Source organism: Melopsittacus undulatus, chromosome 11 (genome assembly GCF_012275295.1).
Source record: "Melopsittacus undulatus isolate bMelUnd1 chromosome 11, bMelUnd1.mat.Z, whole genome shotgun sequence".
NCBI classification, from domain to species: Eukaryota; Metazoa; Chordata; class Aves; order Psittaciformes; family Psittaculidae; genus Melopsittacus; species Melopsittacus undulatus.
In genome coordinates, this window is record NC_047537.1 from 868384 (window position 1) to 894437 (window position 26054).

A 26054-nucleotide genomic window follows, 5' to 3' on the forward strand; every position below is an offset into this window, starting at 1 on the left:
GCTTCTCAGGGACCACCAGGGCCTCAAGGACCGACAGGATTTCCTGGACCAAAAGGCCCCCCTGTAAGTACCTCTCTTTGTAGAGCATGCAAAGAAGTACGTCAAGTCTTTCCCATGCAGCTGTCATCGGCTCTGCCAGCTCAGCTTCATGACGTACCCAATAAAAGGCATTACTGAGACATCAGGATAATAACCCCACGCTTTAAGATTTTAAATAGCTGAGTAAATTGCAGCTGATTATAAATGTTCATTTCCTAATGACTCAATATCACTGGGATCCTTCATGGTTGCTCTGTTCTGCGCTGTCCCTGTGTTCTGGGGCACAGCACAACACAGTAACACTTCTGTCTCTGCAATATTACACACTGGTGGGGACCTCAGAACCCTTTCTGGAGTGATTTCCTTCCCTGTGATGAGCATCTCGCTCCTGCTCTGAACCTCCAAGATGAAGCTTTGCTCTGGGAGATGTGTGGGAAAGGGATGTGTATTTTAGGGTTCTAGTACCTCCGTTTCACTATGAAAACAGATGGAAGCTAATGCAAGGAGGTGAGAGCAGGTTTGATTCAGTCCTTACACAGTAAGTACTGAGCACTTAGTGATGTTCCTTCTCACGCTGGTTCTCTGCTGTAGGGTCCTCCTGGGAAGGATGGATTGCCTGGTCACCCCGGACAGAGAGGAGAAACCGTAAGTAGCCAGACCCTGTGGGCAGATCATTAGTCCTGAGTCTCGTCTTGCCTGTTGGTTTCTCTAAACCCTCCTGTGGAGCTGGGGAGATGTGGCCACACGTTTGGTTTCCCTGAAGGTCTGTGTCCCTCCAGCTGCATGGGATGGTCTATGGGAAGCAACCCTCTTCTGAGCAGGACGGGTCGGTCTAATGATGGTTTATCTGGGGGTTGTGCACCAACCCCTCTGGTCCCTTCAGTAAATCATAGAGCTCAACACGTGCATCATGCATGGAGAAAACGTGAGCAGAGATGCAGCGATGCTGGTGACCGGCGTCAGCGGCTGTTGGGTTTCTGCCATCATAAGTGCAAAGGACAGCTCCTCACCAGGTGGGGTTGAGTCAGGGTCAGCACCAGCACTCTGTGGCTCTTGTTGTCCTGAGGAGGAGAAGCTGGGGGTGGTTGATCAGCCCCACGTCCACGCTTGGTACCCCAAGGACTTGCCAAAGCACTTGTCCCTTTGCTCTGCCAAGGGGGAGGCTGTGCCGATGCTCTGGGGAGTGTTGTGGGTGAAGTCTGTGCTTTATTTCCCACTCTGTCCTTTGGAGATGTGGAGGTTTTACATCTCTATGCCAGAGACTTAACTCTAGGGCTGTGATAGTAGAGGCTTCTTAATGTGAGACAGGCTCCATCCTTCACGAGCTTCCCAAACCCAACTGTGTTAGGTCAGGGGCAGTTTTGTTTTCTCTGGAACATTCAATGAGGAGAAATAAACACTTTTCACTTCTTGATGCCCCATGTGGCTGACACCAAGAGCTGTTGCACTGCAGAGGAGTTACAGACCCGTTTTGGCCATGCTTGTTGTGAGAGGAACACAACTCCTGGCTGAGATGGGAAGTGCAAGGGTTTTGCTCTAGTTTCTGGTCCACCCTGGTTCCTGCAGCCACTGCCTCAGCACCTGAGTGAGAGCATCCCTGCTGAAGCTGCTTTTAGCCAAAGCCTCACTGAGGTTTGCTTAAGCCCCCCCAGCAATAACCCCTTGCTGTAGCCCTGGAGCAGCTCCTGGCTGCTCCTTGTGGTCGTTCCCATTCTGCTTTGTCCATTTGAAAGGTTTTGTTGCACAGGTGTAATCATTGTTTCTCACCAAGGGAGAACGATGAGGCATGTGGAAGGTATGATACCCTGGCTGGTCTGTCTCCTGCATCTTGTTTGCCCTGAAGGATACCCTGAGCAAACATGACCCTTCTGCCCTGCTTCCTCTGCATGCAGGGATCAGCATCTTCCTGTTTGATACTTCTGGGGATGCTTGCTTCTGTTCCGGGCTGTTTACCATCCAGCTCACTCCCTGTCTGGGGATGCCCCTGTCCTCAGCACTGCATGCTGCATGGTAGCACATAGACTCTTTGTTCTGTGTTTATTTTACAGGAGACCCCCCCCCAGTTTCCCCTACTCAGCTTTGCCTTTTCCTCCACAGCCTTTCTGAGCAAATGAGCATCAAAAGGCTTTGCACATGATGCGGTTTTTCCCCTCAGCTTATCACACAACAATTTAATTAACTCGCCTGGCATTTGCTAAGCAAGGCAATGCAAATCCTGCTCAGCGCATCACCCAAGATTTAGTTACCGACTTTAAGGCAGTGGTTATGGTATTCTTGAGCACACAGCCCTCAGGTCAGGATTAACTTAAAAGTGAAGAGTTTTCACCTGCCACAGCCTGACTGTGACATTTAGTCTTCCTTCCCTGAGTTACCCATAAGATGCCTACATTCCAATCGGAAGAAGCAGTAAAAACTTCCCTTATGTCTGCCGTTATCAGCTTTTGGGAATAAAGTATCAGCCCCCAAGGCTGCATGAATATGGATGGAGAATGGAGAATTCAATTATCTGGGGTCTGAAAGTACTCCCTAGCAGCTTCCTTCAGTTATTGCTTGTCCATCACAGGCAAATCCTGCCAGAAAACAAAATCTCTCTTCATCTGCTGTGATGCATGGACCCCTGTTCCTGCATCCTCCTGGGCTCACACAGACGGGCACATCCAGGCAGACAAGGCCCTTCTTTTGTCTCCCTTTCACAGTGCACAAACCCAAATGAAATACCATTCCCACATCAGCAGCCTCGTCAGGGCACTCTGCACCCTCGTGCAGGGAAACCTAGACCTGAAATCTGTGTCACATACTGCCCTTGATATCACTTTTCAGTTAGTATCGAATAGGCGCGCTGAAGGATGCTGAAATATTTGGCCGTATTAGATTATAATGATTGGCTCTATGAAAACCCCCATGACAGATTCTAAAGACCCTGTGCCCAAGGCTCAAATGGGATAAAAGGAAACCCCTTTGTTCAGGTTCCTAGGGGAAGTCCTGCACAGTATCTGTCCATGATAAGTCTGAATTGTACATTCATTTCACAAAGACGTTTTGCCATTTCCCCATCAATGACAGAATACTTTCTGTGATCTGCAGACAGCTACAATAACACAGAGAAGGTTTCTTAGCGTGATACATTACTGTTGGCTTGGGATTTATCTGATCTTCCTTTGTGGCAACGAGAAAATAGCCTGTGTGCCCTGAATGCCATTTCTCAAGCTTGTCAGCATGCTATAGTGGGAATGATAATTAATGTGCCTTTTAAAGAGTGGCTTAGGAGAGCTAAACCAGTGCTGTGGTGAGAGCTGGTTATTGTCACTCTGCAAAATGTCACTGGGAGCACTGGAGGCTTCGCTGCTCATCTGCCTTCGGAGAGGAACACATTGGGAATCTCTTTCCAGAGATGATGAAGGGAATGAAGCCCCAGGCTGGTGGGTTGTGGGCTTCAGCAGGGCTGGAGGTCGGTGCTGGACGGTGGTCACCCAGCCTCTGAGTTCCTGCGAGCTGAGCCTAAAGGAGAGCTGAGCCTAAAGCAGAGCTGAGCCTAAGCCAGCACCAGAACAGGGAGCAGCAGAAGAGAAATGGCATTTAAGACTTGCTCAGTGTGAAGAAACTCACCCTGGCTTGTGAATAGCAATTTCCTGTGCAGGGTTTATGAATGTAGCATATATATGTATGGCCAGTCCTTCAGCCAAACCACAGTAGTTCCACTAAAACAGCAGAGCTGAGCTTTGAGAATCCCTTTTCCTCCCTCTGTTCCACCCCTGTATACATGTACAAAGACAAGTTTCCACCTTCTGTTGGATTTCTCACTTCCTTTGTCTTTGGTGTCCATCTATTCCCCATCAGTGCCTCACCAGAGGAGCAGGGTGGCAGCCTGGGACCTCACTGGAGCACTCCTTGGCAGAGGTGTCATCTCTTTCTCTTTTGCCTTTCTCTAACAGGGTTTCCAAGGCAAGACTGGCCCCCCAGGACCCCCTGGTGTCGTAGGCCCTCAGGTAAGGAACAAAGGCTCATGCTTGCTCCAGCTCATCCTCACTGGTTCAGCACAACAGGCTCCTGCAGCTCTGATGGTTCAGCTGGAGCTGCCAGAGCCTTGGGTTTTACAACACAGACACCCCTGTTCCAAGGAAGGCAAAGTCACATCAAAGCAGACTGGATGGCTTTGGAATTCCTGGCCAGGGTGTGAAATGACCCCAGTGGGTCCCAGCCCAACCCATTTTGAGGCGTTAGGATGGTGTTCAGACAAACACCTGTACATAAGGTGGCTCCTGTGGGCATAACGGAGCGTTCCTGGTGTAATGTTGGTGTAGGGTGAGAGGGAGACCAGCTACACACAACCAGCCTAAAAGACCTTAAGCAGCCAGAGGGGTAAATGAGATCTCCAAGGGCTGGACAGCTGCTGGGCAGTGTAAGCATGATGCAAGAGTGCTCCTTTATGTCGCTATGAAGAAATACATCTCTCTAATGTAAGTGCTGTCACATTCTGTCAGAGTGGGGCTGGTTTGCTTTCAGTCACAAAGGACTCTGCAATCTGGAATCAGTAACTGCACAAGCAGAGTTTGTACCCTTTAAGCACAGGCATGCAGGGCTCGTGGACCAGTTCTGTAGGCAGTCCTGGCTGAGAAGGACTGGCTTTGGGCTGAGTCTTCCCTGAGCTACAGCGGAAGATGCTCTTTAATGAGAAAGTAATTAATTTGTCCTCTTTAATGACAGTGCAAAGTCCCTGCTTTGTAAATTCCCTGATTAGGGGCAATTCCCTGACTGTGTCTGTCTTCTCAAGTGCAAATTAGGTTCGGTGGCAATCCTATTTGGCTCTGCTGCACGCAGTTAGTGTGATCTGTGGCTGCTGAGCATCGCAGTGTTGTCACTCTGCTTACACTAAGTGGCACCCTGCAGCGTGACAGGAATTACAACCCTTGTCCCAGAGGATATCAACAGGCAGGGATGTTACAGAGCGGTGCATGTGGCTTTTGTCCTCCTCCACAACAGGTCACTTGGGGACCTCGGGCACTGGGCCTTATGTTACACTTGTCACCATTAGTGCCCGAGTGTAGCACAGAGGCAGTCGGTAATTGCTGTGTAGTACAAGCCTAATCCATTATTTATGCCCCATAGAAGGAGGAATCAGTACAGTTGTGGAGAGCTCGCTAAGTTCTCATTTATAAAACCCCCAAACCTATCCATAACAATTGTAGTAATAATCTCATTTATGTGAACACTTTAATTCCAGAGGTTCCCAGTGCTGCTGGTCTGTCTGGTGCAATGTTCCTCATTCCAAAACAAGGTCCTTTTAGATGCCAAAGGAGGCATCTCTTTAGGGATTCCTGGTGGCACTGCACAGGACAGCTGAGGGAAGGAGCATCTTCCATCCCACTGCAACCTAAAGGACTAAACTGATAGCCCCCATCTCCTCCTTTGTTCTGCTGATACCAACCACCTTCTCCTTGATCTCTGTTTCTGCAGGGTCCAACTGGTGAGACTGGACCAATGGGTGAGCGGGGACACCCAGGTCCTCCAGGTCCCCCGGGTGAACAAGGTCTTCCTGGCCTCACTGGAAAAGAAGGGACCAAGGTAGGGACGAGCAGCCTATGGAATTCAGCCTCCTTGCGAGCTGGATGCCTGCCTGTCTCCCAGAGATGGGGAGGGATGATTCAGATAAGGAACTGTGATGATGCTTTGCAGTGTCTCATCACAGCCTGAGCCCAGAGAGAGGAGCTGGGTCTCTGGAGCCTGCAGGTCCTCAGCTCTCCATCACTGTCATTGCAGGGGGACCCTGGTCCCGCCGGCCTCCCAGGGAAGGATGGTCCCCCCGGCTTGCGAGGCTTCCCTGGGGAGAGAGGCCTCCCTGGCCCCATTGTGAGTAGAGGATGCTTGGTCCTTCCAGAAGGAAGGATGTGTGGGGATGCAGCACCCACCACCCACAGTGACTTTGTGTTCCTTCCTCCAGGGTGCTCCAGGGTTGAAAGGCAGCGAAGGTCCCCCAGGCCCCCCTGGTCCAGCAGTGAGTATCCTTGCCCTTACAGGCACCACCTAACACATTTACAAGCTTGGCAAGTAGAAACGAAGGGTTAGTCACAGCTCGGAGCTTTAGCCGTTATTTCCCTTGCGCTAACCAACAGCTTGCTGGATACTGCTTTATTTTACAAGACACGCATGTAATAGCTCAGTCATCCCTATGGCATCAGCTGCGGACAGACGTGACAAGCTGAAGGAGCAGCAGTGGTTCAGGACATGGAGAAGTTTGCTTCTAAGTCACCTCTGAAAGTTGTCCCCACTTAAGACTCATGCTCAGTGCAGCAATAGAAAATGTTCATCAGCCAACCCTCCCTGCTGCACTGGCCATGAAGTTGCTCATGCTCCTATTCCAAGGTGATAATGAGTCCCCAGGAACTGAGCTCCTGGCACCATCCAGGGGAGAACCCAGCCCTTCAAATCCAGGGATATGAGTTAAGAAAAGCTCTGCAGGATCCCTTAGGCTGGTGGTACCATGACACCACATGGCAGCCACCCCATCAAATGTGCTCACCTCCCAACAATGCATTTGCAGCATCTGACTGCTGGATTTCGTTCTGTCTGTGTATAGATGATGCTTACTGCTCCAGTTAATGCTTCCTTTCTTCCTTCTCCAAACAGGGCTCTCCTGGTGAGCGTGGTCCCGCAGGATCAGCTGGCCCCATTGGCTTACCAGGGCGACCTGGTCCCCAGGGACCTCCAGGACCCGCGGGTGAAAAGGGAGCCCCAGTAAGTACCAGTATAAAGATAAAGAGCTGTGGGTCAAGCAGAAGTGTGTACGGCAGGAAGCTGAGCATGGAGAGGCCTTGGGGTTGGTGTATGAAAAAAGAAGGAATTCAATTAGAAGGGAATTTTCTTAGGTGCATCAAACCACTGGATGTCAGCAGCTCAGCTGCCCTGTTTGTGGCACCCATGCTGTCAAAACTGGATGTGACCCCAGGGACTGGAATGTTTCCAGGCAATGAAAAGGGATGAGGACTGAGCAGGTGAAGTGGCAGCTCTGTGACCTCCTGGTGACAAACAGCCCAAGGACCTGTCTCTGGGCAGAGCAGTGAACCAACCCCACTGCTGCCCCCAAGGATGCGATAGCAGCAGCAGTTCCCATTGAACCCAAAGTGCTGTGGAGGTTTCAGCTCTGTTTCCTGGGATGCTGTGTTCTCATTCCCAGGCATCCTGCCCGTGGGAAGAGCGGCTCGTGCAGAGCATGGCTCAGTCCTGCCATATGGTCCCTCTCTGGAGCCTTCACCATCAGCCCGCACAAGCTCACACGTCTTTCACTTGCAGGCACGCGCGTGAAATGCCATGTGTGGCAGCAGGGAGTGGGCTGGGATGAGGCTGCTGTCCCTGGAGAGCTCAGCTCCCAGCCAAGGGGCTCTGCAGGGGCTGTTGTGATGCCTCGAACACGAGCTCAGCTTCCAGACCCAGTGAAATGAGCAGCGCTGGCATCAGGTGTTCCAGACTACATGAGGACACTCAGAGTGATTGTTGTCATCAGAAGTGTTTATCAGCCTCTGTATCTCATATTTGCTTATTGTAAACCCCAGCAGCTAGTCCAAAGGCAAGAATTTCCTGGTGAATCAGCTTTCTGAACATCTGTCCTGCCAAGTACCTATGTGATGTATCAGTGCATAGATGAATGGGCAATTTATGTGGCATCTAATTATTCAGAAGAGAGCACCCAGGATTCGGATGCAATTAAATTATGTATGAGGAAACCAAAAAATACTCACTCTTCAGTGCCTATAAAACAAACAAATGTGGTTGAAGGCTCAGGAATGAGGAACACAAGTGGATGTCCAAGCAGAAACCCCCATTAGCTGGGGCTCAGCCAAGGAAGGAGCAGGGAGGGAGTGCTGGGGCCAGAATCAGTAAGAACTGGCTTGTGGGAATATAAATGACTTGGGGTCTTGTTTGTCATCCAGAGAGATGGCAGAGGCTTGAGATTAAATCTGGGTATATTGCTCTAGCAGTGAAGTTGCAGCTCTGATCTGGATGTTCACCATTTAGATATGTTTGTTCTTCCTTTATCTCTCAAGATGGACATTTTGTCTTGTTGCAGGCAGCGAGTACAGAGTCTGATGAACCATCAGTGGAAAACTGGTTCTGTATATGTGCATACAGTCAGGGGTCACTAGCAGCTGAATAAACCATGACTGGGATGGAATGGGTTGGTTGGAGGAGAGCTCTATGTGACCTGCTGCTTGTTGTGCTTCCAGGGCGAGAAGGGTCCCCAAGGGCCGGCTGGCCGGGATGGCATCCAGGGCCCGGTGGGACTGCCGGGTCCAGCAGGTCCTGTCGGCCCCCCCGGCGAGGATGGAGACAAGGTGGGAGGAGCAGCTCCTGCTGCAAGGGTCGCTCTGGGAAGGACCTGAGTGATGTGCCCCATTGCCCCCATGCTGCCTCCATCTGTGGGTTGGATGTGCTGCATCACCCAAAGGGTATTTCATGATAGGCAGAAACCCATCTGAAACCCCTGACCCCCCAAAGCCTGCAGCAGGCAGCGTGCCCACAGGTGCCTGGCATTTCCCCCACTCACTGGTTAAGCCCCTTTGGTCTGGAGGACTCTGGGATGCAACACCCATCACTGCTGACAAGGGCTGCAACATGGTGGTGCTCACATTGTGTGGCAGCTGTGGAACATTTTAGGGTACACCAGGAGTGCCCAAATCTCTGCCTTTGTTTAGAACATTCTGGGGTATTTCCATGGGATCTCTGGGATGGGGGATGCAGGCAAACCACTTGAATGCTGGGGTATGGAAGTGGTCAACGTGTGAGCTAACTGTGTCCCTTTGTACCTGGCAGGGCGAGATTGGGGAGCCCGGACAGAAGGGCAGCAAGGGCGACAAGGGGGAGCAGGTGAGTGGGGTGGATGCTGCCAAAGGTGCTTCCCTGGTGGAGCTGGCTCTGGTGTGTGACTTGCTGGAAACAGAAAATACCCATTTCATTCCTGTCTGTCATCACTTTGTCTTCTCCTCTATTTGTCTTCTCAAATACCCACACGATGGACAAGAGGGAGGACCTGAGGTGTGAGCCTGCAGCTCCCAGGAACACACTGAGGTGTTTCCATGTCCCCCTGTACTGTGTAAATGCCATGAGCAGCTCTTGCCATTCAAGCCGGGTGTTGGGCTGCAGCCCCTCTTCTGGTTGTCTGCAGCACTCTCAGACACCCTCTATGCACTGCTCCGAGCCAGGGGATGACAAATGCCCCTTCAGTACCTAGGTAGAGCTGAGTGGTGTGATAGCCATTGGCACCAGGGCTGAGGAATGCTGGTGTGTTTGGGGGGACCTGACTCTGTTCCCTCCCTCTGTTTTGGGAATGAATGCATATTAAATGGGGGCTGGCTTGAAGGGCATCATCTTTCCCAGGTGAGGTCTTTTCACTCTGAGCTCCTAATGGTGACATTGCTCTTCTGTTTCATGACAGGGTCCACCAGGTCCTACTGGCCCACAGGGTCCTATTGGTCAGCCCGGCCCCGCTGTGAGTATTGTCCCTGTTAGCACAAATCCCCTTTCTTACCATAAAATCCCCTGGGAAGCACTGCAAGGATTGGCAGCTGCTGCTGATGCACAGGGCATTACCTCTGGCAGCAGAAGGAGGTGGTGGGGATGGGGCTTTACATCTGCCTCATGTCTTTGCTAAGCTGTGCTAGACCCTTTCCTCTTAGGGTGCTGATGGAGAGCCGGGTCCCAGAGGGCAGCAAGGCCTCTTTGGTCAGAAAGGTGATGAAGGACCCCGAGGATTCCCTGGCCCCCCTGGCCCAGTGGGCTTGCAGGTAATTTGCAGCATCAAGGAAGGGCTCAGGGCCATGAGAGCTGGGGCTGCACCTGAGATGCTCACAGCTCAAACTCATCCCCTCCGCAGGGCCTGCCTGGACCGCCTGGTGAGAAGGGAGAAACGGGTGATGTAGGGCAGATGGTGAGATGCTTTTGTACTTCTCTGTCACTGGCATGGATGGTGCTCCAAGAAATGAGTCTTAAACCTCTCTCCCCTTTCTCTCTCAGGGCCCACCAGGACCACCTGGACCCAGAGGTCCCTCAGGACCACCAGGAGCAGATGGTCCCCAAGGTCCTTCTGGGGGAATAGGAAATCCTGGTGCAGTAGGAGAGAAGGTAAAAGGCATCCAGGGAAACCTGACTGTGGCTTTGCTGGGTCAGTAACCTCAGGTTTGCTCATCCTCTTTTCCCCTGTGCAGGGTGAGCCTGGTGAATCCGGAGAGCCTGGTCTCCCTGGCGAGGTTGGCCTCCCGGTAAGTACACTATAGGGTGGCTCTTGCTCTGATGGAGAAGAGCTTTTCTCCATGGGTGACCCCCTGAAGAGAGCTGGTGATGGGGTGTAGGAGAGCCATGGATTCAGCTGCGGGGCTGAACCAGTCATGTTCTTGGTCTGGGTATTGGGTGACACATCACCATGTTCCTGGGTATTTATAGTGTAACGTTTAGTCACCGAACACGGGCTACCCACGGCTGAGCATCATGAACACCATTCAGCCTTCGTGGGAAGGGACTGCTAAATCATGTTCTCGTGCTCTGAGATACAAATAAAGCTTCTTTCTCAGAACTGATCCAAAGAGGAGTTAGAGATTGTTGGTTTCCTGGAAAATAGAAGCACCCTTTTTCCTTTACAGGGTCCTAAAGGTGAAAGAGGTGAGAAAGGTGAAGCAGGTCCCTCTGGTGCTGCTGGTCCACCTGGCCCCAAAGGTCCACCAGGCGATGATGGTCCCAAAGGCAGCCCTGTAAGTACCCCTCCTGCCCAAGCAGTGCTCCCTTGTCTTGCCCAGCAGAGATTTCTGCAGGAAAAGGTGTTTTCCAGGGATCTTTGTGGAAATCTGCAATGATTTACCAGCCACAGAATTGCTCCTCCAATGATCCATGATATTGATCCCCTTCTTTAGGGTGCTAGTGAGGAAAAGACCCAGCAGTACCTCATCTTCCAGCATTATTGGTTCTCTTTGCAGGCTGTCAGAAAGCTCACCCCTATGGCGAGCCTGCAGTAGGTTCACTTTGCACTTGAGCTGCTGTATTTCCAAGGTCCTCTGCACCAGAACAAAGCTTCTGAAACAGTGTGGAGGAGATTTATGTGAATTCGGGTGTTGTACATGTAGGGCAGATCCCTGTTGATGCTGATTGCTGTAGCTCTAGTGAAGCCAATAGAGCTGTACTGATGTATACCAGGTGACAATGGTACAGTATTTATCTTGCCAGCTTCTTTGATGCTTGCCTGCTGAAGAAATTTGTGCTGTGATAAGCAGAGGAGGCAGGAAAGTCAGTTATCACTCCCAACAGATGGGCTTTGGGGATATCACATTACTGCTTGAAGCCTATTGTCTGAATGCTGGTTTGAAGTAAACAATATACATTGTATGGAGAAGAATGGTGAAGTGGTTTAGTCATTAAATGCCTTGAGAGGATCTTCCTGTGATCATGCAGTAAGCAAGCATCATGTAGTAAGAAAAGCAAAGTCTTCTCACCTGCACATTCCCCAGAGCTGTGAGGACTTTGCTGTCATTTGCCCAATGTATTTATGGAAAACCAAATGAAGCTCCCAGTGTTGCCTTTGCTTTGCCTGATGCTCAGCTGGTGGCTGGGACAGGATGAAGTCACTGAAGATGCAAAGATGGGATGTGGTCTGGGACTGTTTGAGAGTGGAGAACTGGGGCTTTGCTCCATAGGGTGACTCCCTGTGTTGTCACTGGGGTCACAGGCATTAGTGCTCCACTGTGCCCCAGATGCAGCCTCTCTGACTTGGGGGTAACCCTCTTCTCTCTCTGCAGGGTCCGGTTGGTTTCCCTGGTGACCCTGGTCCTCCTGGAGAGCCTGGTCCAGCTGTAAGTGTCTCACAGAAGGGCAGTTAGGTGTCTCCTCTTGGTTTAGTAGAATACAACAGTGTGCTGGTCATTCACCAGCAGCTCTTCTGGAATTTACTCTTCCCTTTACTTGGGAAAGAGTAAGGAGTTGCACCATAAGACTGTTTGTCTGACCATGCTACAGCCTTTGGGGTAGTAGCTGTATGAGTTCTGCTACCCGCAGTATTTGACATAAGACATTTGCTTTTACCACTGTTCTCAACATGAGATGGGAAGGGATGGTGCTGGTGGCATGAAGACCACTGAACACTCCTGCTGCTGCTAATGCTTTCCTCAGCTGTATTCATACCCTGAATACATCTGCTTGTTTCCTTCTTCTACCTTTCTAGGGTCAAGATGGTCCTCCTGGTGACAAAGGTGATGATGGAGAACCTGGACAGACTGTAAGTAACTGGATAGATGAGCTCTGTTCCCCATCACTCCCCATGGTTCCTATACACAGGTCCAAGGGCATAAAGCATCCAATTCCCACCAGCTCCTACAGTGCTGGTCCCCTGGTGCCTGTCCCTGCCTGTGTCAGCCTGGCTGCATCCACCCAGGCTGCTTAGCAATGCATCCCCAAAGCAAACATTAACTTGGGAGAAAACAAAACTCTTTCATTCCAACTTTGCTGTGCCTTATGGTATTTCCTGGTGGGAATGGCTAAAACAAGCAACCACCTGCACCCCGAGGAGGTGTTGGGAGTTGTGCTGCCCACGCCTCAGCTCAGCACAAACTCCAGAGCTCAACTTGAGCTTTACACATTTGCTCCTCCTTCCCATGTCTCATGGTGCAGTTATGGCTTGTTCTCCTTCCTTCTCCATCTAGGGTTCCCCTGGTCCCACAGGAGAGCCAGGCCCCTCCGGACCCCCAGGAAAAAGGGTAAGCTGATGGTTTAGGGCTGTTCTTCCAAGTGTATTTGCATTGAATTTGTGAGACTAATGTTAGTAGTAGGTCTGCAGTAGATGCAAAGCAATCACATGTGAAATAATTAAAAAGAATATCCTGATGCACCATTCCAGCCATTGGGAATTGCTGGGAAATTGTCAACCACATCCCCTGGATTACTGGGGTTTGAACACTCAAGGATGAGGTGCTCCTGCTCTTCCTGCCTCGCTGCAGAGCCCAGGGATTCATTTAGCAACAAGCTCATTTAAAAAGCTTTTCAGAGAGATTTGTCTCCATTTTGTCTTCTTCCCTGGGGCTCTAGCATTGTTCTGTTAATTCCAATGGACCCTGGGATCTAACTGTGGTTTGCATCTGTGTTGTGCTTTCTCTAGGGCCCTCCTGGTCCAGCTGGTCCTGAAGGAAGGCAAGGAGAGAAAGGAGCCAAGGTAAGAGCTGGATGGGGGTTCACTTCTGCTGCCCTCTGTATGCCAAAGGGACCTCCCCCTGACAGTGCTGGTGTTTGAAACACAGCAATTTGATTTCTCTACGTGTTACAACAAATTAGCCTGAATTTGGGGCTGTTGACCTTCAGTCTAAGCTTATGTTTCATCTTCTCACAAACTCCATGGAGATAATTAGGACTTGCTGAGGTCATGGGAATGTTTTACTTGTTTTGACATTACAAAGTGCCACATTTGGCAAGTCCGTGTGTTGTCAATGAGAGGCATGCACAGCCCTGTGTTGTTTCCAGGGCAGAAACAGCATTACTGGACCAGGATTGTTTTGGTAGCAGAGGTGGGGAGATGGAGAGTGGGATTGCAGATTATAGACCCAGTTGTTGTGGCAGCTGTGGGAGGGCTGGTGGCAGAGATGTCCTCTGCTGGATTATATCCCAGGGAAGCTCCGAGAGCTCAGTCTTCGAGGCTGTTCCTGCTGGAAATCAGCAGGAATGATGGGAAGCAGCAGGAAAATGAATGTGTTGGAAGCTTTACACACTCTGCATGGACCAACATCCTCTCTGTGGCATCCTGGCAGCAGCCACAGTGTATTCAAGACCGCTTGATGCCCCACTGCAAATGAAACCATGCTGCCTCTTGCACCTAGGGTGAAGCTGGTTTGGAAGGACCTCCGGGCAAGACTGGCCCAATTGGTCCCCAGGGTGCTCCAGGGAAGCCCGGCCCTGATGGTCTGCGAGGGATTCCTGGTCCAGTTGTGAGTATTCCCAAACTGAGCAGTGTGAGGAAGCTGCTGGGCAGGGTTGTTCCTGGTGCTTGCCATAACCTACCTGCTTGGAGGATTCCTTGCTCCTGGTGAACACAGGTTTAAATACCTGACAGCAGATAAAACACTGTTAGTGGAAATAGTGCAACAGTGAATATCACCTCCCACCATGGTTCATTTGAGACTGGGGTCTGCTCATCCCCTCTCCATGGGTGAGAGTTTCCATGACCTACAAGGTCCCTTTTCCAGTATGGATCTGAGCATGAGAGGAGCATAAATCATTTTGCCTTTACCACCTGTGAGAAGCTGGAGCAAATGTTCCCTGGCACAGGGGCCACATGAGGAAAGGTGAATAATGGGAATAATCCCAGCTGGGAGCACTGAGGGGATTGCACTGTTTTACAGGGTGAACAAGGCCTCCCGGGATCCCCTGGCCCAGATGGTCCTCCAGGCCCAATGGTATGTCCAGACCATCAAACTCGATGTGTTTTTGATAGGGGTGAATGCATTTTAACATGAACTCATTCTCTCTTTTGTTTTCCCCATTCTCTCCAAGGGCCCACCGGGTTTGCCTGGTCTCAAAGGAGACTCTGGTCCTAAAGGAGAGAAGGTGAGAATAACACCCATGATCTCACTGCATGACCTGGTGCTCAGGTCTGCCACTGTAGAGGCATCCTGCTGGTGGCAACCTGCTGTAGCCTTGCTTAGATATTTGGGATGTATTTAGCAATGTCTTTGCTGGGTGGCTTTGGGTTTTGGGTACCTCATTATTAACATTTGCTGCTTTTCCCTAGGGTCATCCAGGTTTAATCGGTCTTATTGGACCACCAGGAGAGCAGGGAGAAAAGGGTGACAGAGGTCTCCCAGGCCCCCAGGGCTCAGCAGGACCCAAAGGAGAGCAGGTAAATATTCCATAAGGCCTTGATGGAACGTGCATGTGAGCTGTGGGGTTTGCTGCTTTAAGCAGGTATGGCATAGCAGAGATGCTCAGCCTTGAAGAGTATTTCCTATATTAATGTGGTTTATTCTACATGGCATGCTCCAAAATCAGCCAATTTAGTGGGAAGCAGGTTCTCAAGGGTTATCTGAAAAGAGCTGAATAGACTTGGAGGGATGGTACCGTTAAATATGCATCCTGAGGACAGGTTTTTACAACTGTGAGCCAAATGAGGTAGGAGATTCCCTGGTTGTGCACATGCTTAAAAACCAGTTAAACCTCCAGATTTGAATAGTCCTCTGTTCAGCTCATTCAGCTCCATCCAGCTTGCAGCCCAGAGAGCCAACAGTATCCTGGGCTGCATCAAAAAGGAGCATGAACAACAGGTCAAAGGAGATGATCCTGCCCCTCTACTCTGCTCTCGTGAGACCTCACCTGGAGCATTGTGTGCAGTTCTGGTGTCCTCAACGTAAAAAGGACATGGAACTGTTGGAACAAGTCCAGAGGAGGCCACGAGGATGATCAGGGACTGGAGCACCTCCTGTATGAAGACAGGCTGAGAAAGTTGTGGTTGTTCAGCCTGGAGAAGAGAAGGCTGCGTGGAGACCTCATAGCAGCCTTCCAGTATCTGAAGGGGGCCTATAGGGATGCTGGGGAGGGGCTCTTCATTAGGGACTGCAGTGATAGGACAAGGGGTAACGGGTTGAAACTTAAACAGGGGAGGTTTAGATTGGATATAAGGAAGAAACTCTTTACTGTGAGGGTGCTGAGGCACTGGAATGGGTTGCCCAGGGAGGTTGTGAATGCTCCATCCCTGGCAGTGTTCAAGGCCAGGTTGGATGAAGCCTTGGGTGATATGGTTTAGTGTGAGGTGTCCCTGCCCATGACAGGGGGGTTGGAACTGGATCATCTTAAGGCCCTTTCCAACCCTAACTATTCTATGATTCTATGATTCAGTCCTCATCAGCTGTGAGCAGATGTCAGATGTGCAGTTACATGCCAGCACTGGTGCATACACATCAATGCTTTTTGCTGTTATTTTCCAGGGTATCACAGGTCCTTCTGGACCCATCGGACCTCCAGGGCCACCAGGATTACCGGTATGTGACAAGTAACTGCCTTTGAGTTCCTCAGGGGCTACACAGTCTCTGTGGAGTCACCTCTGTGCTCCCGGATACACCCAGCAGAGCCTTTCTGGCCTGACCTTGTGTGAGGAAGTTGATGGGATGGGTTTGCCCAGCTGAGCCTGTTAAAACACTTGACTGGGTTATGGAAGTACTGGGGGTGATGGGTAAGCCTAGAGAGGAGCTCAGTGGGTATGGCAGGATGGAAGGCAAATGTCCCTCTCCCTGTTTTCTGGGGTTAGCTACCATCACATGGGGATTTCTTGCCCTTTTTGCTCTTGGTACATGTTTCACTGGATGCCCAAAGGCTGCACCTTGGGTAAGCATCATTTGCTGGGTGCCCTCAGCGCAGAGCCAGGACCAGCCCTGGGCTGTAGTAATGACCCAGCAGCTTTTCCAGCCCCATCCAGGCAGGATGGAGCAGTGACACAGATGGATCTGACACAAATACGTTTTGCGTGGTGGCAAATAACACTGAACTCCAGTGGATGGGAAAACTGGGAAGTGGATTTAAAACCCCCACCTTGTCTAAGCTTGTCTCTAAGGGGAGTCTGCTGCCTTCTTTGCTAGAACTGTACTGACTCTGCTGTTCTTCTCCACACAGGGTCCACCTGGTCCCAAAGGTGCTAAAGGATCATCAGTGAGTATGGACATTGTTAAATGAAGAAGCTGAGGAGCAGTTATTAAGTGTATAACACACTGCAGCTCCTCCCCATCAGTGGCATTAAGGCAATTGGCCAAAGATGGCCTCAGCAAGCGCAGCCTTTCCAGGGATGGTAACTGGGGAAGGTTTGTGTTGCCCTCACTGTACTTCAGTGAACATCAGTGCAGCAGAGACCTCAGGGAGGATTCCAGTGCACAGTCCTTGGGAACAAACCTACTGCTGTAAGGCGGTGGTATTAAAAATAACCAGTGGAGCGGGAGGTGGCGAGCTGGGAAGTGCAGAACGCAGTGAGAATGAGAATGTGACAGTGAAGCAAGATTCATGTTACAGATCTCCCATGCAGGCAGCTAAAAATTCCTCTTGGGCAGCTTCCGAATCCTCCTTCCCATGCAGAATTCAGTGTTCCATTTGATTTATAAAGCATTGGGTTGGCTGGAAGAGTTCACATTGCCATGCACTGGAGCAGCCTTCCTTTCCCATAGCAAAATCTGGCTGTTCAACCCCAGTCATTTGACTGATCTTCTCTTTTCCTTAAGCATCTTTGGAGAGAGATGCAAGGAGACCCCTCTTATGTGTATGAAGGGCACAGAAAGCAGGGACAGGAAGACAGATTTTGGTTGGGATGTGCTGGAAGTGACAAGTGCTTTTTCCCATGTGACTTGTGTTTTTCCCTTGTTTTTCCTCCCAGGGTCCAACAGGTCCAAAGGGTGAATCGGGTCTTCCTGGGCCCCCAGGGCCTCCTGTAAGTAGAACCCAGTACATGAAGCATGGAATGAGGCTCACATTTAATGGGTGTTGTAATATTAGGGGCTAGAAGATTTCTGGACAGAGACTCAGCATATCAGGAGTCCCTGCAATGCACTGAGACCTCTTAGAGGTGCTGGGGAAGAAAGCAGGATGTGAAGGGAGAAGTTCCTAATGGGTAAAGAGAAGATGGATCCAATGTTTGAGTTTGGTGGCCGGGGTTTTTATCAGTGCCATCACGGGTGGTTTATGTGTTATATGTATGTCTTGTGATGCTGCTCCTCAGCACTGGTGCCTGCTTTGGCCACCTCTTGTCTCTTCCCCACTGGCAGTGCAATGAGCAGTTGTATCTTCTTCCCCACAAATCAGGGTCCTCCTGGAGAAGTCATCCAGCCACTGCCCATCCAGTCTTCCAAGAGGACCAGGCGGAACATTGACGCCAGCCAGCTGGTGGACGATGGCAATGCCGACAACTACATGGACTATGCGGATGGCATGGAGGAGATTTTCGGCTCGCTGAATTCCTTGAAACTGGAAATTGAGCAAATGAAGCATCCATTGGGCACTCAGCATAACCCAGCACGTACCTGCAAGGATCTGCAGCTCTGTCACCCCGATTTCCCCGATGGTGGGTCCCAGGACAGGGGGGATGAGGGGAAAACACCGTGAGTTGCCCAGCTCCATACAGTGAATACAGGCGAGTGCAGGAAGAGAAGGAATTTGGGGGTCCCTGGCCCTGGTGCCTGTGAGGAATGTGGCTGAAAAAGAAGGAATACATAGAGAAGTGTTGAATTAGATGATCATTGCAGGTTCCTTCCTGTGTATATACTCTATTATAAGAATGAGGATATATGGTGAAAATCAGCTATTCCTATAAGGTGCCACTGTGTGATATAGTCAGATCATAACCTGGTTTCCAAAATCTATACAGAAACAGTGGCCTATGCCAGAGATGAAACATTCCCCATAGGATGGCTGCTGACTGTCCTTCCTTCACAGTGCTGATTCTTTATTCCCTTCTCTTCCCTCGTGTGCATCCAGGTGAATACTGGGTTGATCCTAACCAAGGATGTTCCAGGGACTCTTTCAAAGTGTACTGTAATTTCACAGCTGGTGGAGAGACTTGCATCTTCCCTGATAAGAAATCTGAAGGAGTAAGTCCATACAACTTCCCCCCTCCCATAGCATGGTGATAAGTGACTGTTTCCTAATATGAATATTCATAGGCAGTCCATTTCAGGAGAAGTGAACAATAGCAAGTAAGGATTAAAGATCCAGAACCTTCCTTTCTTATGCAGCCTTGGTGTCTAAAATAAGGAGTATGTTTATAAAGATAATTTCTTCGAGTAAGTCAGATTTAAACCGTGATCTGGGACAAGTCTTTGATGATTTCCCAGGCATAGTAGATGCTAACACCTTTTTACTTTGCTTTAGAAAGGCAGAAGTGTGTGTTGGTGCAGGAGCTGTGAGCTTCACTTAACTCCTTCCCTCCTGCAGCCAGGCTGCTCTGCTCTCTGCATGCACAGACACCATTGATTCCTCTGCCCAGAGCAGATAAACGTTTCTCTCCCGTCGTTTTCCTGGTGTTTCTTGTGGGTAAATGATCCTCAATGGTTGCAGCTGGCACCGATGCATGAAGCTGATTGAGTCCTTTGTGTAATGATGTACTTAGCTCAGCCATCCCCTGTGCCTTGTGCTGTTCTCTATAGCCCCAGTGCCTGGGGACCAGCTCTCACACTGGCCAAGCAGAACCTCCTGCAGAGCAGCCTGGGGAACTCCCTCCATGCCCCAGTTGTGCTGGGTGAAGGTGCAGACAAAGCTGTTCACTGAAAGCTGTTTGCTTCCTGGATTTCACCCACCAGCAATTGGGGCCAGAGCAGGACAAGTGACATGCAACATAAATCTTCCTTGGGTTTTTGTTAGGGTTGTTTAAGCAGGAGATGGATTTCCTCTCCTTTGCACTAACTTGCCATGGCTTTCCTCTAAATCTTGACAGCTAAAACAGAGTCTGCCCCTGATCCTGGGGCTGCTCAGGCTCCTGTGAGTGGCTCTTTGGCCTCACCACGTCCACTGTGGAGCTGCTTTTCTGAGCACTGCGATGCTCCTCAAATGCAAATTGCGCTCCACATTGTAAATAAGGAAAAGCTTCAGCCTGCTCTTTCCCCACGTAGAGGCATGAAACCAGCTACACAGCAGCATTAAGTATTGGCTGAGTGGTTTTATTATAAGCCACAGCAGATCTTAAGCCATACCCCCTTTCCCTCCATCCTTAACCCAGCAGAAACACACTGACTTGCTTTATGGCTCACGTACTGGCAAGGAAAGGATGATCCCAAGGCACCTGTATGTAGCTTGGCTATTGGTTTTGGAGGAATTTACAGCAGCAGTGCAGGAGCTTGTGGGAAGGTCAGGGAGCAGGGAGCAGCCACGTTCCTCCCTTGTGCTCTGACCCGAAAAGCAATTCAGCTGATTAGATAGGGCTGCCATAAAGGATGCTTCAACAGCTCATTTCTTGTCAAGGTCACCCCCTGCATTGCTCCAGGTAGTTGGACCTTCACTATGTGTGATGGTCCAGCACTGACTGTGGGGGATGCACTATGCATGCTGCTCATAAGGAGCTACACAAGTGACAGAGTCAGGCAGAGGCTTTACCTTAATCACATTCTTTGCCTTTCCCAGCCCCACAGCATCTGGATTTGGTGTTAGTGACAGCAGCCTTCCCCATTACCAGCACTGCTTTTCCACCCCAGCCCTCCCATGGAGATCCTTTACTATACTTCCTTTTTTCCCCTCCCTGTCTTTCCTTTTATCTCTCCTGCCAACAGACTGCACTGCTGGTTCTGCATCCAAAGTATGTAGGAGGCAGACATCATTAGCCCTTAGGCAAGGAGGCTGGTTCCAGGGCACTGCTGGGCAGCACCATGCTGTCCCTTCTGCCTGAGAGGCTGCTGGCACCTTAGGGTGCTGCCAGTTAGTGGTGTATAAGGATTCAGGAAGCAGTGTAAAGGAAGCTGGGCAGTCTCTGTAAGACATGCACACTGCTTGGGAGCTGAATGGAACTTAATTGTTTTTTCTTTTCTTCTTTCTCTCTTTCCTCCTTTGCCGTCCACAAACTAGGCTAGAATTACTTCCTGGCCAAAGGAAAACCCAGGCTCCTGGTTCAGTGAATTCAAGCGCGGTAAACTGGTAAGATGCATCTTGATGCTTTCTGTTTTCTTAACCCCTGTCGTATTTTACAGAGTAAAATGGCTCGTTGGCCCAAAGAGCAGCCTTCCACATGGTATAGTCAATACAAGCGGGGGTCTTTGGTAAGTGGCTAACCTCGGCCATAGTCTGAATCAGAGCACCTCATCTGCTTTGGTATGGCCAGACCTGTTGCACTCTGCATGCCGGACTAATCCCTATCCCATGTTGCAGTACAGATGTTTAAGGTGGAATACTGAAAAAGAAGTAAACCCCAGTGGGGCACTTTTCCCATTGGCTTGCCTAGAAGCCCAGGAGCAGGGCACAGTGCTAGTGCAGCCCATGCTTGCTGTACCCGGGGTGAGGCGTGAATCTGTATGTCTGCTCTGGGGCAGGGTTTCCCTAAGGATGGGTTTTGTCTCTCACACTGGAGCAGAGCCACATCAGGAGCTCCCACACCACCCCCAGAGCTTGGAGACATGAAGTCATTGCTTTGAAGGACTTAAAAGGTTTAAAGGATTTCAAGCCACGTGCATTGGCCAAACCTAACAGACAGGAGTTTGACATAGTCCCAGTTAAGGACCTTTTCAAGTCCTGTCCTAAGGTCAGAAGATGTTTGATGTCAGCCAGCAAGGCAGCAACATGTAGAACAGAGAACAAGCTCTGGTGTTTGTGCTGTAACAGGAAATCATGCTGTGGATAGATCACTCCTACAGAACCTCAGCCCTGGTCAGGGAGGTCAGAGCAGCAGCTGATGAGTGTATGCCAGGTCTCCATAAGCCACAGCACTGTGTGGGTATCAGTGTGATACTGTGTGGGTATCAACTGTGTGATACTGTGTGGGTATCAACTCCTGCAGGATGCGCAGGATGCAGATAATGAGCCCAGTCAAATGAGAATGAGGGAGAAAGGAAATACTCAGTGGCTAACCCTGCCCTGCCCTAGCAGCAGGAGCTGCTCTGTTGAGCTGCACTGCTCTGCTCCTGCAGGGCAGAGGTTTCTTGGAGCACCCAAACTTCCACCTTAAAGGCAAACAACAAAGCAAACGACCGCGTTGTTTTCCAAGCCGCCTTTCGATGCCACTAAACACATTTTGCTCTGGTTCTGCCCACAAGAAGGATATGGCTTCTGCAGCTTCTCTGCACTACTGAGCAAGGCCACAAAGCCAAGGCTGCATCCCTGTAGCTCCTTGGAGGGCAGCTACTCATAGCTTAATTACAGAGCACTCCATCACTTCATGTTACGAGTAGCTCAATTTCTCCACCTTCTCTGCTTTCTTTCCCTGTTCAGTCTGTGTATCAGCCAAGTTAGAAGCTGAATTGCCAACCTAGACCTTAGGGCCCTTTGGTTTGTTAAATAGGAATTTCAGCGCTACTTCAAACCCTTTTTCCATCTTTCTGTGTTGCCATTTTCTTTCTTTTCTTACCTGTCCTGCATTTTCTCTTTGGGAAGAAAAACCACCAGCATGTGGAAGACCTGCCTAAGCAACCCAGACCTGCCTAAGCAACCCAGATCTGCCTAAGCAAACCTGACCTGCCTAAGCAACCCAGATCTGCCTAAGCAAACCTGACCTGTCTAGACAGCCCAGACCTGCAGAAGCCAACCACAAAGCAGCTGGGCCAGAAAAGTGCAGTTTGATTATTTACTCTAATGTCAAATACCTCTCGTTCTCCCCAGTCAGTACTTGGAACCTTGAGGGTTGTAAACTGGGGAGACATTTGCCTGGATCCAGCATCAGTTGAGATCTGTGTGTAGCTGATGAGATGAATGAGTTTGAGTCCCCCCTGGGTGCTGCGTTGCCCATAGTACTCCACTGAGAAGGTCCCTGGTGTCCTTCCATGCAGGCTGAGCACGGTCTCCTGAGGAGCTGAGCCCCACAGGGATCCCTGATGCTGTGGGGAAGGTTTCCACACAGCTGCTCAGCACTGAGTGAGCATAGATGGCTCCCTGTGAATCTCGGTGCTTGCATGAGGTGTGCTGGGATAGCTGAAGGATGAAGGGCATAGGAAATGAAACACAAAGAAAACATCTTGGTTTGATGCTTCTGCACCATCATTAATCAATGACACAGAGTTCTTGGATCTGATTTCTTACCATTTCTCGCAATGCAGCCGAACTGCATTAGAGGGATAAAGGGATGCAGATGTTGGGGTTTTTTTCTGGACTCTGCTTTCCTCCCATGTGTGTTACACACAATCCCCAGTAGCTCTGACAGGGGCTGCCACCCATCCTGTCCTGTTACCCTTCACAGCCATATGGCATCGGCCACAGGGAAAGACTATCACAGAGAATAGGATTGATTTGTGCAAACCTGAGTTCCCATGGGCCAGCCTTGTGCAGGCAGCTGGTTCCCAGTGACTCCAGTCACAAAGGTGGGATAGGGCTTTGTGCAGTCTCCAGGGGCAGAGCAGGAACCAAGACCCCTCAACAAGTAGTCAGTCTCCCCGACTAAGCCCTGATTGAAATAAGCAGGTCCTGCAGACAAGTAATGCCACATGTCCTTGGGTGCGTGCTGTGCACTTGGCTTTGTGTGCCCATCCTTCCACGTCCTGGTGGTTTTCTGTTAGCTGTCTCCTGGCATGCGCGGCTCTCTCATGGTCAGTCGTATTTCACTCTCAGAGGACAGTGCAACGGTATCCTGACAACCGGTTGGTATATCTATTTATATTATCTTCTAATTCATTGGTTTATTGCCTGGTTATGGATCTCTTCTACTGTTTGCAGCTCGCACAACAACTCAGTGTTTTGTGGTACCCTGAAGAACACCACACTGACTGTGTGCCTGTATTTCTCTGCTGGTTGTCTAAAGACACCCACTGTCCATAGAGGACAGTAACAAGCAGCAGCTCTGGTAGGGTGTTGATGCCCAGGAAGAATGAATGGGAAATACCTCCTTGTGTGCAGAATGAAGTACCCACAACAGTCAGAAAATAGTATCAACTAGAACAGACAAAGCCCCAGACCTTACAGAAGTCTGTTCTCTCTCATCTTCAATAGCTGGAGAAATAAGCTTACTCTTGGCTTAAGCCTGAGATCTGTATCCCCAGATTTGCACTCTCCTGCAACCAGGGCTGAAATCCCTCTTCATTTTATCTGCTGCCATGAATTAACCCGATTTTTTTAGCTCACAACCAGACTACATGGAGCAAAGGAAATAAACTGCCCTCAGTAGCCATGTCCTGCAGCCCTGTGTCTGTGGCACAGCAGGAGCAGGGTCTGCACCTCAGCGAGGTGGTGAGATCAAGCTCCATGCACAGGATAATACAAATGGGTGAGACTGGTGCTCCTCAGAGCCCCCAGACTTGTTGCTTTGCCCCTCACTGCCCAGTGTTTCCTCTCCTCCACTTCCCATAGCTCTCCTACGTGGATTCAGACGGGAACCCCATTGGCGTGGTGCAGATGACCTTCCTCCGGCTCCTGAGTGCTTCAGCCCACCAGAACATCACTTACAACTGCTACCAGTCCGTAGCCTGGCACGATGCTACCACCAACAGCTATGACAAGGCCATCCGCTTCCTGGGCTCCAATGATGAGGAGATGTCCTACGACAACAACCCCTACATCCGAGCTGCCCTCGATGGCTGTGCGGTACGTGGGCAGTGCTGGGCACTATGGGACGTGTCCATCTCCTCCTCTGCTTGTCCAGCACCTTTTGACTCAGTGCAAACACCTCTGCATTTCCTGTGTCTCTTGATGCAGTTGCCTGGAGGGTTGTCCTCAGCATGAGAGACACTGAGCTTGTTCTTCCCTAATGCTGGGAATAGGTGGTTCCACTCGAGGCCAGGGGAAGCTGCAGCAGCTCCAGGAATTGGGCTGATTTGCTGCTTTGCTGCCTGTGCATAAAGGGACCTGCCTAAAACCACAGGTTGCTTTTCAAAGATCCCTTGCCTTGTTCGCTCACAAAGAGAGAGGCAAGCGATGAGTTTCCAAAGGGGCCCAGCATCGTCCCTTTGCCTCTGCTTCCTGTTGGGTGGTTGGATGCTTGATTTGGGATTGAGCTCTGTGAAATCTGCCCTCAGGAGCTAAAGATCTGGCAAAGCAGGTGCTGCTGGTGTTTATTCTGAGCCCCAGTGTGCTGGTGCAGAGGCACATGGGATTCCCACCCTCTGGAACTGCAGCACTTGAAGCCCACGGGACAGAAAGATTGAGATGTTTGACAGAAAAAGCCCTGCACAGAATATGAGATTAAAGTGGTTCTGTTCTGGCACATTCATGTGTTTTACTGTAGGAGCAATGAGGAAAATCAGATTAGAATCACTTCTTTTAACAGTCTGGCAGAGAGGGAAAGAGCATCCATCCATCCATCCCACTTCTGAAGCCACGTTGGGGAGTTTATCCTCAAGTACATAATATCTCCTGCTAACACAATGTGTCCTCACTGTACCTTTCCTCTCCCTTTCTCTTCTTCAAGTGTCAGGGGTGTTGCAGGATCACATGTTGCATGTTTAAGGCAGATGTGCTGGCTGAAAACCCTATTGGTTTAAGTGATTTGACTTGGGTGCCTGGCATTCATTTCCTTAATGAGGGGTATTTGCATGGAAAGATGATTTGGGCTCCTTTGAGTTTATTTGCTTGGTTGCCTCTCCCAGGCATCTTCTCTCTGCAAGAGATGTTCCTGTGAGCTCTAGAAAGGAGGTAAAAGATAACTAAGAAGCTTATTGCAGCCTTGCAGAAAGAGGCTCTGCATCTCCTGTACCATCTCTGGTACCCTGGTAGATCATCCTTCCTGACCCACAGGCAAGATACTTTAGATTGAGCCCCACCATGTGGAAAATGAAGTTGGGCTGCCTGGCACAGTGTTGTCACAGGAGTCCTGCAGGACCAAGCTAAAGGCTGTTATTTGAATGTGTTATCACAGCTCATTCAGTGGTACAGCCTATTCTGAGGCACACAAATCAGAGGGTACAGTAGAGCCTACAGCTGCTCTGTAAATCCATTTGTTTGTGCAGCTCTGTACACCCTCAGGGGCACTTCTGCTCCTCTAATAATTATTTATATTTCAGAACTAAGTGTATGGCTACCAGGCACGCTAGAAAGACACCATCACCTTGTGAATTCCATCAGACTTTAAATGGGATCTTCCCGGTAGCGCTCAGATAATAGTCAAACTAATGTATTCAAATTAAATCGCTTCTATTTGCTCAACAACCCATGCGTGTCCTCAGGGAGGCAAAACAACTACAGCACAACCAGGCTCCTGCTCCAGCTGTGAGATGTGCTGACAGCAGAGTTAGTGTCTTTTGATGTGCATGGCAGCAGCTTCTGCTCCAGCATCAGGGCTCAGGACAGGGGGACCATTGTCAGTGGTCACCATCCTGCTGGAGAACCTCTCTGCTAAATCTGCAGAGCAAATGTGTGGTTGGGTGCTGGGTGCCTCAAATTCCACTTAAGAAATGCCTGGGTAAGAT

At 50.1% G+C, this 26054-nt stretch overlaps 1 protein-coding gene across 1 annotated transcript in view; it reads left to right on the forward strand.

Moving 5' to 3' along the window:
* The window catches only part of COL5A1 (collagen type V alpha 1 chain), a 129853-nt gene that overhangs the window by 100801 nt on the left and 2998 nt on the right, over nucleotides 1–26054 (forward strand). The window contains exons 36-65 of the mRNA XM_034067678.1: nucleotides 10–63; nucleotides 631–684; nucleotides 3972–4025; nucleotides 5494–5601; nucleotides 5797–5886; nucleotides 5978–6031; nucleotides 6664–6771; nucleotides 8259–8366; nucleotides 8845–8898; nucleotides 9467–9520; nucleotides 9708–9815; nucleotides 9905–9958; nucleotides 10045–10152; nucleotides 10236–10289; nucleotides 10668–10775; nucleotides 11814–11867; nucleotides 12236–12289; nucleotides 12714–12767; nucleotides 13166–13219; nucleotides 13878–13985; nucleotides 14400–14453; nucleotides 14551–14604; nucleotides 14789–14896; nucleotides 15978–16031; nucleotides 16660–16695; nucleotides 17408–17461; nucleotides 17833–18091; nucleotides 18505–18617; nucleotides 20581–20649; nucleotides 24001–24234. Of these exons, the coding sequence (XP_033923569.1) occupies nucleotides 10–63; nucleotides 631–684; nucleotides 3972–4025; nucleotides 5494–5601; nucleotides 5797–5886; nucleotides 5978–6031; nucleotides 6664–6771; nucleotides 8259–8366; nucleotides 8845–8898; nucleotides 9467–9520; nucleotides 9708–9815; nucleotides 9905–9958; nucleotides 10045–10152; nucleotides 10236–10289; nucleotides 10668–10775; nucleotides 11814–11867; nucleotides 12236–12289; nucleotides 12714–12767; nucleotides 13166–13219; nucleotides 13878–13985; nucleotides 14400–14453; nucleotides 14551–14604; nucleotides 14789–14896; nucleotides 15978–16031; nucleotides 16660–16695; nucleotides 17408–17461; nucleotides 17833–18091; nucleotides 18505–18617; nucleotides 20581–20649; nucleotides 24001–24234 (2529 nt within the window). The remainder of the gene's footprint in view (nucleotides 1–9; nucleotides 64–630; nucleotides 685–3971; nucleotides 4026–5493; nucleotides 5602–5796; nucleotides 5887–5977; nucleotides 6032–6663; nucleotides 6772–8258; nucleotides 8367–8844; nucleotides 8899–9466; nucleotides 9521–9707; nucleotides 9816–9904; nucleotides 9959–10044; nucleotides 10153–10235; nucleotides 10290–10667; nucleotides 10776–11813; nucleotides 11868–12235; nucleotides 12290–12713; nucleotides 12768–13165; nucleotides 13220–13877; nucleotides 13986–14399; nucleotides 14454–14550; nucleotides 14605–14788; nucleotides 14897–15977; nucleotides 16032–16659; nucleotides 16696–17407; nucleotides 17462–17832; nucleotides 18092–18504; nucleotides 18618–20580; nucleotides 20650–24000; nucleotides 24235–26054) is intronic.